Genomic DNA, 14,222 nt, shown 5'->3' with positions numbered 1-14,222 from the left:
TTTATCGACAAAACATTTAACATATACTACTGTTAATTATATTGCCTCTTTAAACGATATATGGGTGTGAAGTACAAAAAATGTTTATCCTCTACATGTGGAAGCTTGGACAGGTATTTCAAGAACAGCTAAAATATGTCACTTATACTGACGATACAAAATGCATGTGCTCTGCTAAATTTCACTGAGCTACACCAGCAATACTTTGGTCCCTGATTACAAATGAAGGTTTATGAATATAAGTAAGTTGGTAACTATTAAATTGGTTATGCAGTGTAATTAATGTACTGGAATTTTTATTTTGAAATTTTTGTTTTATTACTTGTAAATATTTTAATAGGGGTAAAGACAATGGCCCGATTCACAAAGAGTAGTAAATCTACTCTTGAAGCTTTACCGCTGCATGTGGATATAGATTTACTACTTTCTGGGATCCACAAACATTCCCAGAAATCCACATCGAAGCTGCCTCTAGCACAGGTTCCAAGCATATTCCTGACATTCGCAGCAGGATCTGTTTAAACGTCTCCATAGTGAAGAACTCAACGTTACGAGAATAGAATCCCCTGTGCAAACCATGTTTTTTTTTTTTTTTTAAATCCATGCAGAAAATATTTTTTATCTGGAAGAAACGTCTTCCATCCCTTTCCCATCCTACAAAGGTATTTACTCCCGCCCTTGAGTGGAGTAGAAATTCTAGTTTCCAGGATGTAAAAGGGAATATAAGGTGTTTGTTAATGGCAACCACTGTATATTTTTATGAGCGTTCAAAACCGTCCAGGGCTGAACATGCCTTTGAAAGCCCATTTTCCCAACCCTTGAATACAATTTACAAGTAAAGAGATGTTCAAACATGTAAATGAGTTTGTCAGCCAGGAATCACTTTGTGAATTCCCAGCAGTGTAAAAACAAGCATTTGCAATGCAATAGGTCTCACATTTGTGAGAGTTAGAGCTATTGGTGTTGTAAGTGAAAATGTCTTCTTGTGTGGATTGTACTGGATATATGAACTGGGTAGAGGACGAAGAATGGGGAATTACAACTGGGAACAGAGACACAGCCGCAGCACTGCCTAATGGAGGAGTTACCAACGGGACCAGAGAATCAGCTGCAGCACTGTCTAGGGTTCTAAGAATGAAGAATTACCACTGGGGCCAGAGAAGCAGCTGCAGCATTGTCAACAAGCCTAAGAATGAGGGATTACCACTGGGACCAGAGAAGCAGCTGCGTGGAGGACTTAGAATGAGTAATTACTGACGGGACCAGTGAAGCAGCTAGCAGCACTGTCTACAGAACCTAGAATTTAGTATGAGGAATTACTTACGGGACCTTCTTTCATATGAAATACTGACGGGACCAGTGAAGCAGCAAGCAGCACTGCCTATATGATTAAAAATTAGGATTGGCCACCGGGACCAGAGAAGCAGCTGCAGCACTGTTTAGAGGACTTTAGAATGAGGAATTACCACTGGGGCCAGAGAAGCCGCTAGCAGCATTGCCTAGAGGACTTAGAATGAGAAATTACTGACTGGACCAAAGAAGCAACTTACAGCACGGCCAAGAGGACTTAGAATGGGGAATTACCGATGGGACTAGAGAAGCAGCTAGCAGCATTGTCTACAGGATTAAGCATGAGGAATTACCACTGGAAGCAGGGAAGCAGCTGCAGCACTGTCTAGAGGAATTAGAATAAAGAATTACCACTGGGACCAGAGAAGCAGCTAACAGCACTGTCTAGAGGACACATAATGAGGAATTACTAGTGGGATCAGAGAAGCAACTGCAGCATTGTCTACAGGGCTAACAATGAGGAATCACCCCTAAGACCACAGAAGCAGCTAGCAGAACTGTCTAAAGGACTTAGAATGAGGAATGAGATGTTATTAGTGCTTGACAGTGAACTCTGAAAATGGAGTTGCCTGAATTGTTCCTTTATCAGTCTCTTCTTTATCTTTCGCTTGAGATGGGGACTGTCGTATCCTGTCCTTTCTTCGAGTTCGAACTAGTTCAGTGTTGTTCTTGGCATAACATAGCTATCGCAGTATGGTGGCGCCCAATGTCTGCTTCGTTCAAGTTAAGTTAACGATTCTAGCACACCTCGTAATTGGTCTTCTCCGCCCCCAGTAAGGTGCTGCCGTGATCTTGCAGAAACTGCATTCTTAGTAGCAGGGTTTTCTCACTACCATATGATTAGCACAGGCTTGCGCTTTAAAAAAATATATATATATAAAAAAAAACATGCTTTATTAGGTTGTGCACGATTATAGTTTTATAAATACCTTTTTTAAAAGGCCCTAATTTAACAAGGATTCATTTTTTTTTTTTTTAATGCTGGCTAATGCGTCTGAAATAAAATATTTGATGTTTCATCACATGGAAATTGTAGAGAAACTAATTTGCATTCTGCTGCAAAAAATAACCATGTATGCTTAAAATCCATAAGCAAATGTGTGGGGTGAGGGAATCAAAAGGCAGCGGGAAGCGCCCTCCTTCGCCTCACCGCCACCACCATGGCTCACTGCTGCGCCATATTGTGCAGCAGGTGTGCTTTTGGTAGGGACTGCGGGACGTGCAGCAGGAATGTGCACAGATCTGCCGCACGGGGAAAGCTGGGCGAGAGGTGGAACCGAGCCGGGCCCCGCAGCCATCTTGTGACGTGAGAGGTTGGGATGAGCCATTGGCTCACCCTGGTCACAGGCTGCCAACATTTGCTCGAACTGCGTATGGGTGCCTAGCACAACACACAGAAAGATTGCCAGTGTGACCCTCGCACATGAGGGTTTTGGACAAAAAGTGAGTGTTTAAACAACATAATGCTAATTCAAAGATCTGAGGCTCCAAGCCACAGACATCAGTGAGTCATTGAGAACGAATGTAAACTCCTGACTGTGCAAATCACTTATTTTATTTTTGTGTGAACACAGTTAGTGCTTAGGGCATTTGGAATTACGTGTCTTTAGCTGGAGAAATGTTGTGGCAAGAAAAGGCAATTTGCTAACACGTAGCGGGCATCACTTTGGAGCAGTTTGGTATTTCTAACACTTTGAAACAAAGAAGTAAGACCGCATTGGAGGAGAGAGGAAAGTCTTGGAATGCACAGCAAATGTGACCAGATAGGATTTACAACCCTGTTTACAGTAGAGTTCAAAAAGACGAGAACTCCTCTCCAGCGCTCCAGATGAAAGATCAAAATAGTTTCTGAACACATCTTTAAATGGTGAGCAGTGTATTTAGACAGTACTTGGTTCAATCTCCTAGGAGGCGACAAAAAAGAAAAAAGGTAGGGCAAAGAGTAAGATTACCCAGTAGCAGCAAGGAATTTTAAAGGACACTGGCATACACAAATCAAAATGACTGAGTGGAGCTGAACCTCACAAACCATCTACAACAGGTCGCTAAGTGACAGCACAAGTGCTGTCTAGGCTTGACCTAAAAAAAAAAAAAAAAGGTCGATTTGGTCATAAAAATGTTGTTATGAGAGAATTTCCCTTTGTGAATACAGCCCACTATTTTAATCAGTATACAACTGAATATGACTGCAGTTGTATTTATAGAGTTTAATTTGACTTGAATAATCAATCTGTAATTAAAAAGCAGATCGGCCTAATTATAGTATCAAGTTGTATTTATTTCAGAGCAACTTGATTTATATCACACTCGACCACCATAGTTCACACACTTGACATTCTCGTCTGTGAGATAGTACACTCCAGCATACAAACCACAATGTGGGCTGTAATTTGTTTTAATGACTCTTAAAGCAATTATGCTATTCACGTTGCTACACAATATAGCCTAATTATATACCCTAAAATACCCAAAATGGAAGATTGTTTTTTGGAAAATGTGGAGACCAAAAAAAAGAACTAAAATGAAACACTTGATTTGAAATAATAAAGAAAGAGAATGTCTCTTTTGTAAACAAGTCTCAATATGAGCTAATTGTATCCAACTGTAATTCTGTGTGGAAACTCTACCCCTAATGTGACAAAAGAGATCACCACTTTAAAAAAGGGCCGTTTGAGAATCAAACCATATATGCAAAAGAAGGCTACAAACGCCATAGATTAAATCCACACAAAAAACTGTTTCCTGGAGAAGAGCTTTCTGAGGTGGGGTACTTCATATGCAGACCTTCTTTCATATGAATTACAGAGTAATACAACTGATATCCATGTAGGAGGGGCAGGAACATAAATCTGGGAAGGGGAGACTAATGATATCAAGTACAGAACAGGGAGGTGGTAGTAGTGGGCAGTGGCAGAGTTTCTACAGGCATTTCTCAGCTATATATCTGGGTACTATTATGTGCAACTGAAGCACTCTGTGAAACAGGTTTTTCAGCTCCAACTGAGAGGTGGAATAGGGATTAGGAGAACCTCCCGGTAGTTTCTTTCTTTGAGATGTAGAAACACCAGTATTGCAGCACAACTTTATAGTGCACAGTAATGCAAGTTAGGGTGTTTAGTGAAAATTATTTAAAAGCCTTGCTAAAAACTCACAGATATGAACTTGCACCTTTTCAAATAGATTATATCTACTATAGTTTGCTGCTATGCATTTCATCCGACTTTCTATTGTTAACATTACACAATAAAACATCCAAGAAATGATAAAAAGTATATTCTGCAAATTCAATAAGTTATTCAAGATTATCATTGTAAAAAACAATAAGGATGCTCAACAATTAAACATGCTGTCAATGGCTCACACGGGGCTTTGCTTGCAGCTCCATTCACAGCATAACAGTGTTGCATACATTCAGTACACATCTTAAGCCACAATGAAATAATGTAACTGATGGTCTCCTTCATTTTGCTCCCAGGAATTAAAGTGGGAATCTTTGAGAAAGAAGGCAATTTGAAAAGACAGTAGCTGCTGGGTAATACAGCAAAATAGAATTGGGCAACAATATAAGACAAGGGAGACCACATAATGAAGAGATGGTTGACAGTCTTTGTCTCAAGTAAGGATTTATAGTCTTGTGATTTATATTTTGCTAGGTGACAACACTAGGACTTTAGCCTTATTTTGACGATTGACAGAAGAACGACCGACCTCTGGCATTTGATGTTCCAGTTGAGCTATACATGTGAACATTATCAACAAAGACTGACTACATAAGGGCCACAAACTAAACATTAAACAATTAACTACCTGTACCACGCAACATTTTATATTAAACATTAATGTTGCTTTTAAAGTAGCAACAATGATAGATTTATGTCCCACATTACAAATAAATGGCTGGTTGCCTCATAGCTTAATTCTGTGCTAAAAAGGCACAGTTTTGATAAATCATCAACTAAAACAAAGATTTTCTGTCTATAAAATAAAAATCTTTTTAACCCACCAGTAACTGCAAAAAGGTGGAAATTGATGCAATGTGTGCTGGATTAGGCTTTAATTAGAAAGGCTTGTTTTCCCACTGTAAAACATTTTTATGCAAGTAAAATTAACAAATTCCAGTTGTTTTCAAGTACAGGAGCAGCACTTCCAAGTCAGCCTGCTGCATCCACATATTGTCAAACATGCCTTCAAAGAGAGACAAAGCTGTGCAGGAATCCACAAGCAGTAGAATCAAAACAGCATGACATTTTCTAAAACAATCAAGTAAGCTTCCCTACCATGTCCGGGGCTTGAGGATCCATCTAGCCACTACCACGCAGGTTAAGTAAAGAAGGAGGAAGTGTAACATGCAAGACTTTGAAGCACTGCTCATGAAATCAACAGAAAGGATATCCTACTAGAAAAGAAGGCATTTGGTGGTCATCAATGTAACTAAGAAATTGACTACGTGTTCTAGGCAGCTTCTACTCTGAACTTGAACCAGCCAAGTCACCATACAGTCTAATAACAAACACCATATATGCTTTATAGCATAACCATAGTCAGTTGTACCCCGTAGGTGCTCATGTAACTGTTCACTATATCATGTTTAATGCACCCATTCTATTAGCACCTCCACTACCAGATGGACTCAAACCTTATATCTGCCCATGTAGGAATGTTGTTGAAAATAATTTATAATTTTTTATAAAAGTTAATAACCTGAAATCCAGGTGCGTGCCTAACTGCTACTAAAAGAGCACTGGTCCCAATAACATTGAAGAAGTTGTTCTAAAACCAAGCAATTAAAAACTAGGTTTTGAGCACTGCCTACAAACTAGCTTGTTTTAGGTCTGAGGAAGGCTTTCATCAACACCCACATCCCCATCCCTCCTCTACATCTTTGCTGTCAAGTTTTATGCTGTCTGTGGATTTTTCACTGAACATGGGTCCTCCGTGTCGCATCATAAGCTCTGTGGCCATCTTGACAAAGGCCTCCTCCACATTGCTTGAGTCTTTCGCCGATGTCTCTATGGCACAGAGGACGTCCCAGTGTTCAGCCATCGCCTCTGCTTCAATTAGCTGTACTTCTCTGAATTCTCCGAGATCCAACTTGTTTCCTGTCAAAAAAGGTAATTTAATTAAGCTTAGTTAAATGGGATTCAGTGACTTGATGATTACAAGCAGAGTGAATTTCTTTATTTCAATGCACCAGAAAGTGGAGAGTTTTGGGTGTTCTCATTAAATGAAGAACAATTAATATAGTTCAGGTTGAGAACAAGAGGATACGCTGCATGCCCTGACATTTAAATGAGACCTAGCAAAATGACTCAATTATAAATAGGATGTGTTTATAAAAGTCTACTGTACCCAAGTGTAGTTCCAGTATTATACCTAATTCTCAGAGTTTCACCTGGTAACGAGTTGTGGTGTGTGTTGCAATGTTGTGGCAGACTTAGGACCAACTTTTCAAAGGATTATGCAGGTGGTTGCAGGCATTGGTGCCTAGTAACATATGTATTTATATTACCTATGCTGCACAGGAAACCTCAGCTCCCTTTAAAAGATTGTTTAAACAGCTGGCTAGGCAGATAGGCAGTGGGTGTTGGTAATGGGAGAGGGCCCGACTACCTGTGCTACCATGGACGTATGTCACTATATTGTGACCAATCCATTGACAGCCAGAGTACTATTAAATCACAAGACATTACTATATCACAGTAAGTTTATTTTTAAATATATACATATTTTTCTTAATTTTGTTACTCCCCTCTAAAACTTCAGACTTTGAAAAAAAATGTGGGGGTGATATCAGAATTAGTCATGCTATAACTCATTTGTTGGTGCTATATTCAATTTAGGAATTCAGGTGAGTTCTCATGTGATTTTACTACGTGAAAAATGCTGACGCACCTCGGGGGTCTTGATGAACCATGTTTGAGAGAAAACATATTTCTCTCATGATCTTCTGATAGAGGCTATGGAAGGTATGCTAGAAGTTGACATGAGAGCCTGTGTTCTATATGTACACACTGCCTTCTTCAGCCATATGAGAATAACTTCAGAATAAAACATGAACTTCTAACATCAGCAGCCTCTAGGGTAACTGTCCAGTGTTCTACTGCACCTTTCCACAGTGTTCTAATGAACAACTACAGCGCTAACATTTTGTACTTATGACAAAAGTGTGGCACACCTGAAACCAAATTGATGGATTCAAAGCCTGTAGCATTTCCACAAGAAATGAACAAAATTAAGAGGTTCTTTATGGCATAGAAATTATTGTTAGTGCTCTGGAAAGCTAAAACGAGGTCACATTTTCTAGAGCTCTCAAATATCTTCCTCACGCATTTCAGTAGAACATTCTGAAATGTAGAGAGGAACGTGCTTCCAGCAACAGCAGTCGTCTGCAACTTAACTCCCTAGAAATCAGATGCAGCATGAGCACAGAGTTCTAATGAACAAGTAGAGCACTAACATTTTTTATTCAAGATACAAGCAAAGCATTCCTGAATGCAATTTTGTTGGAACAGGAGCTGCTGAATTTAAAGCCTTTTCTGAAGAAAAGGCTGAAGTAAATGAGCACTGAGATTTGAATGCAGGCATGAAAACTGTAGGTTAAAAGTTTGAGGGGAGGTTTGAGTTTTAATAATTTGAGGCATAATATATATATATTTAAAAGGGCTACACATTGTTAATAATTTCAACAGCTGATTACTCAGCCTACCCATCATTTCAGTTGCTTAACAGCCCCCTAATTTTAAAATGCAAATATACAAACACACACACACTATACAGAACGAGAAAAGGTCAAAGTGACGTTATAGTTAGGTTAGGTGCTATGACCTTAACTTATGTTAAAAAAAAAAATCTTCAGAAACAACAGGTAAAGTGATGTTATAGTTAGGTGTTTGAATGAGAAATGAGCTAACGTTAAAAACCCAAACTACCACTGAAATATGACAGTTATAGTTTAGTGAACTAATTGTAACTTTCACCACCATCATGTACTGCTTACGACTTCACATATTACATCACTCATGACATGATAAATGGCATAATTGATAGAATCCTTCATGACCTCTCCATCATAGCCTCCAGCCAGGCCCTGCATCCAATCTGCATCAGGACTTGAAACTCAGTGCCTAGTCTCAGGCAAGGATCTGCAGCCAACCCTCCGTAAGCATCAAATCTCCACTGCAAAAATTCTTCAGCTATACGTAGAACAGTTGTGACACAAGCCTGAGCCTGTGGCCAGGGTCTTCGCTCATTACACACAAATGGCCAACCCCCACTATGCAGGGACATTGAACATACCCAGTGGAAGTTGTCTCCAAGGCCTGGTGTCACACCAGACCCTGCATCCAACGTACAATGGCGGTTGGGGAGTCCTCTTGCCATATGTCATGACCTTCTACCCAACTCTCCATAACCACCTAACAATGTACTTGCTCAGCCTTCAGCCCTTTACAGCACTGGTTGTCCAAATGTTCTACGGTTTTATGATGTTCAGCAACCAGAAGTGCACAAATTACCTACCCCCACTGCACCCATACTTTGGGTGATACAAGTAAAAAGACAATGACATCCATCAAAAGTGCTTCAAATCTGAAATAGCAAGTTTGCAATAGCAGTTTATTTCGCATCTTTTGAAAGCTTACAGACAGGCTAATAAAAGTCCAACCACTGGTTTAAGTTGCTGTATTCCTCCTCTTTTACAAAGCCTATAGCACACTCTCAGAATTATTGTTAAATCTCATTAGTAATTTGAACAACGTTATTTACATATAACCAATGATGTTATCAATTATGTAATTTAACATTTGTTGTTATGCACATTATTTTCTTTCCCTTTTGTGTGATCACTGGGGGCACTAAATACTTATAATCTTCTGTCATTGTCTTGCACCACGTTTAACAAGTATTATTTCTGCATAACCAATTTTTAGATCATAAATTTGCTATTATTCAGTGTTTTACGCTAGAGAACGTGGTTTCTCTTCTTTACATGCATTTTGTTTTCCAGTGTCCACAGAGAAAAACTACATTGCGTTTTTGACCTCGATGAACCACTGTTTCAGTACATACGTTCTCACCTAGGTTCCCACTCGTAGATGTGTTGCTCTTGTATTTCCTAAAGTTGTGGACAAAATGTGATCACTCTTCCTCATGTGAGAGTCCCATGTAAAAATTATCTGAACAAAGAAGTCATGACTGATTAAAGCCTATGTTCTGCTCACATCATTGCTTATTTCATCCGGTGGGGACCACTGACAATCATTTTTTTTGGTAGGGGGAGCGGGGGGGCTCTTATTTTTCCTTATCAGACATTTCCCGAGAGCAATAGAGGGGAATACACACAAAGAAGAAAGAAGAAGGAAAAGACACTGGGAAAAGCGTCAACAAGGGAAAAAGCAGGAGCCTGCAAGAGTTAGATACAGGGGCAGGGTGTGTCTGACAGTGGATTAAACAGGCCTGAAGTGGATTAAGGAATATGCAGCCTTGGTAATGGGAGCACAGGCTGCTGTCTTCTGAGCAATGCGCGGCATTCATGTTACAAATTTGCTCTGGCTTACATCTAGTGAATGCAGCACCATCATAGCCAAGCACACGTGGATTTGAGGCGAAATTGGAACAGAGGTGTGATCAATGTGAAAAGACAAGCTATATTTTCAAATGAATGAGGATCATGTCGGAGTACAACCTCATGCCTGTTAAAAACAGTTTAAGATACCAGTCTGAATCTCGCTTATCTTTCTTTGAGAGGTGATAATAATCATGAAGGGCGTTTCCTCTGAAAATATTTTTAAGCCTGTCAAAGGTTGATCATTAACAATGATAGCATCCCAAAAGTAGTGGACCCCTCAATGACTTAAAAAGATGCCATAGACACAGAAAATGTAGCATAAGGCAAAGGCGACCCAACAGAACTACAGTGGACAAGGGGTAATCTAATATGAAAAGAGAACAATGGTGGTTCACTGTGGTGTGCATACTTCAAATAATGTTATTGTTTTTAACTGCTTAAAAGTCAAACAGCGTCTAAATTGGTAATGTATAAAAACAGTCCACAAGGATGAATGTGTAGGAATTTCATGTAACGTTTTTTGTATAAATACTTTGTACGAAGCACTCATGGTAATCACGTAGTGAATAAAAATAAAAGTGTAAACTGTGTATCTACAACTAAAACTAATGTCCATGGGACATGATCTGTTAGAAGCAAATTTGCTAGGATAATCAAAACAAATTAATTTGTTTGGAAAATTAAGTATCTAGTCTTAATGCATTCATGTAGAAAGTGCTAATCCCAAGAAACTATTTAATGGGTCATCATCAGTACAAGTCTATGAGGCCACAACAAAAAATAATACATTGCCGAACGGTCTCTTTTGAATGCAATTGGAAAAGTGTACCACAAATGGTAAAGGGTTATGCACTTAACTGTCTAGACTGCAATAGAAGTTTTTCCTGCAACACTGTAAATATGAAGATACTTAGTAGTGTTGATAAATGATGATGATCAGCTCTATGTGATTTTACTTTAGGTTCTTTGTTGTTGTGAGGATGCCTTGTAACTGCTTTTAAGCTGGAACACATCAACAGGAAAGGAGGCAATATGTGTAAGATATAAGAATTAGGAAAGTACTATGTGATGTTTATATGAGTGAAATGAGAAAGTCGTTATTCTACAGTTAAAATTACCCTCCTTTAGGAAACTAGACATTTGTGGTAAAGAGCACTGTCTTGTGCCTTACCTTTGGTAATGCCTTTTCTGGTAGAGAAATATTCTATTTGCAGATTCCTTATCTTAGAATTTACCCAAGGTGTCAGTCTGGATCCGGAGATTTTTCTGAAGTGGTACCCCTGCACACCGTCAGGTGGCGTCGGCAGGCTCCGTGTCCGTCGTCGGCACTGCGCACGCTAGATACAACGCCTCAGAACCTATATAGGTGCCACCCCTTCGCACTGACATCAGTTTTTTTACACAACTTTCCACGCCAGAAGCGTAGAGTCATGAAGAACACTGACAATTGGTGCATCAAAACTAGGGCCCTGAAAGGGAAGAACCTGTCCCTAGAAATCAGTTCGCGGAGAGGATAGGTGGGCTGGTTATGAATCTTCAACTACAATAAGTCTCTACCAAATAAGGCGTTACCAAAGGTAAGTAACTTGTTCATCTGATAGAGACTTCTAGTTGCAGATTCCTTACCTTAGAATAGAGGAGGATGGTCTGCAAACCAAGATCATACCAGGAAGTCCTTAAGGACTGAACAGGCAAAATACCCATCCTTTCGGACCAGACTGTTTAGGCAGTAGTGGTTGGTGAACGTGTGTAAGGATGCCTATGTTGCTGCCTGACAGTTGTCCAGGACTGGAACTCCGCATGTTAATGCAGTGTTTGCGGCTGTCACTATGGTAGAGTGGCCATGCAAATCCTCCCATGGTTGCTTTTTAGCCAATGCAAGGCACATTTTAATGCAGAGAACGACACATCTAGAGATTGTTCTCTTCTGCACACCCGACCTTTCTTCATACAAGCAGAACCAACAAAGAGTTGATCATCCAACAGGAATTCATTGGTACGATCAAGGTGGAACGCCAATGCTCTTTTTGGGTCCAGGCGTTGAAGTATCTCTTCTTCCTTAGAAGGATGTGGTGTGAGTAAAAAGTAGGCACGGTGATGGACTGGCCTATATGAAAGGACGTGACCACTTTTGGCAAAAAGGAAGCCCTGGTGCGAAGCACCATTTTGACATGGATAGATGGAAAGGTAGGGTGGCTTACATGACAATGCCTGCAGCTCTCTCACCCTGTGGGCAGATGTAATGGCTACAAGGAAGTCTGATTTTAATGTTAGAACCCTAGGAGGACAATTGTGAAGAGGCTAAAAAGGAGTACACATGAGAAATGTCAGAATCAAATTCAAATCCCATTGGGGCATGATGAATGGTGATGGAGGAAACATGTGGGTAAGACCCTTAAGGGACCTACTAACAATAGGAGACTTAAACAAAAAGGGGTGGTCAGGTAACCTCCGAAATGCAGATACAGAAAACAAATACCCTTTTAGGGTGCCCAAAGCAAGGCCTTGCTGGGCTAAAGAAAGTATAGATAAGAGAACCTTGGAGAAGAGGGGCAGAGAGGTGGTCAACAGACTTGTCTGTGCACCATGCCACAGGTTTATGCTGACAGGCATATACTGTTTTAGAGGAGGGAAGCCTGGCTGCCAAGATAACATCACATATTTCGGACGGAAGGTCAAAAGTTGTCAACTGCAGCCACTCGAATTCCATGCAAGAAGACGGAGACTAGACAGGTTCGAGTGGAGAACCCTCCCCTGCTGCTGCAACAGAAGATCCTCTGGGGAAGTCTGGTCGAAGGATTGATGGCCATGCTAAATAGCTCGGGATACCAGACTCTTTGTGCCCAGTCTGGAGCCACAAGGATTACTTGGGCCCAGTCGTTCTTGATCTTCTTGAGAACTCCAGGCAGAAGTGGTATTTGTGGAAAGGCGTACAGAAGGCCAGAGCTCCACTTGAGCTGAAAATCGTCGCTGAATGAGTGCTGCCTTGGAAATTCCAATGTGAGAATCTGCTGACATTGTGCGTTCTCTGTGGAGGCAAACAGATCTAACCAAGGCTCTCCCCACTGCTGAAAGAGACCTTGCACCACCTCCGGATGGAGATGCTGTTCGTGATCGACCAGGCATTGCCATCTGAGTTTGTCCGCTCTGGCGTTCAGAGAGACCGCCAGGTGTTGAACCACCAGGGAAATGTTCTGATGTTTCAGCCATGTTCTGAGGGGCAGAGCCGCATGACAAAGGGTCCACAACCTCACCCCACCCTGCTTGACACAGTACCACATGGTGTTGTCTGTGAACATCTGCACTTTCCCTTTTAGAGAGGGAAGAAATGCTTTCAATGCCAGTCTGATTGCTGCAAAACCCAAGTACCTGGCCGTAGCCCAGGACTCGAGCACCAAGTCTGCTTGGTCTTCGAAGACATGGGTGCCATCGAAGGGCATGATCACAAGGGTGGACTGGACATCCCTCGAAAAGCCAGATGTGCTCACCCAGGTGTGAGGCCTCAAGGCCACCATTGATGCAACCAATCTGCTTAGTGAGCCAGTCGTATCCAGCCCACATCGTATTGTGAACTTCACTGCCTCTCTCCCATCAACAACAGCTTGGGAGTGAATGGCCCGGGCCTCATCCAGGATCTGTGGCATCGCAGGCCACACTCACCACACTAGGTTACACGCCAGATGCGCACCACGGACCTCGTCCCTCCCAGACTCAAGAACATCAAGTGAGCCTAGGCGCTGTTTCCCAGTGACTGGCTTGTACAGAGACCCATTACAACCTCACGGGCTCACGTCTTGTCCTCCATCCCCACCTCGATTCGGCTCTCCTGCAAGTGCACATGAGGGGTGGCTTCTAGAACAGGACTGCCTGCTTGCGGCGACTGGGACGCTGCTGCGCATCTGCTTTCTCGTCTGCCAGCCCTATGAAGCACCGTGGGCTTTAATCCGTTGAGCGCAGAAGCTTTGGGTGAGCCGTGGCAGCCCTCTCCCTGCTGCCTCATCTCCACTGTGGCCTGCCACCGGCTTGCAGCTTCTCATGCAGCACCTCCCCTCACCCTCCTTACTTGCTTTGGTGCACATGAGGGTGGGACACCATTGGCCAGCCACCTGCTCCTAATTCAGTGAACTTCACTTGAGGCCTTGCAAATCCAGCCTTTCTCCCCTTCATTGGCACTCAAGTCGGAATGTTCGAGGGGAGGCTCTTTTCAGGCCCCAACGACCTTCAGTTCATCCCTGCCCTCTGTGGGAGCCCTGAAGACACTCCCCCCCTGATTGTTTCATCTGCTTCTACTGAACGAGGGGTGAAG

The 14,222-nt window shown here is 41.7% G+C and overlaps 1 protein-coding gene across 1 annotated transcript in view; it reads right to left on the bottom strand.

Moving 5' to 3' along the window:
* Positions 1 to 4,606: 4,606 nt before the first annotated feature.
* RAB43 (RAB43, member RAS oncogene family) overlaps positions 4,607 to 14,222 on the bottom strand; it is a 114,558-nt gene continuing 104,942 nt past the window's right edge. Inside the window, exon 3 of the mRNA XM_069206635.1 lies at positions 4,607 to 6,449. Within this exon, the coding sequence (XP_069062736.1) occupies positions 6,199 to 6,449 (251 nt within the window). The 3' untranslated portion in view covers positions 4,607 to 6,198. The remainder of the gene's footprint in view (positions 6,450 to 14,222) is intronic.

This window comes from Pleurodeles waltl, chromosome 9 (assembly GCF_031143425.1).
Source record: "Pleurodeles waltl isolate 20211129_DDA chromosome 9, aPleWal1.hap1.20221129, whole genome shotgun sequence".
NCBI lineage: Eukaryota > Metazoa > Chordata > Amphibia > Caudata > Salamandridae > Pleurodeles > Pleurodeles waltl.
Note: the sequence above shows the minus strand (reverse complement) of the source record. Positions and strands in the feature narration are given on the sequence as shown.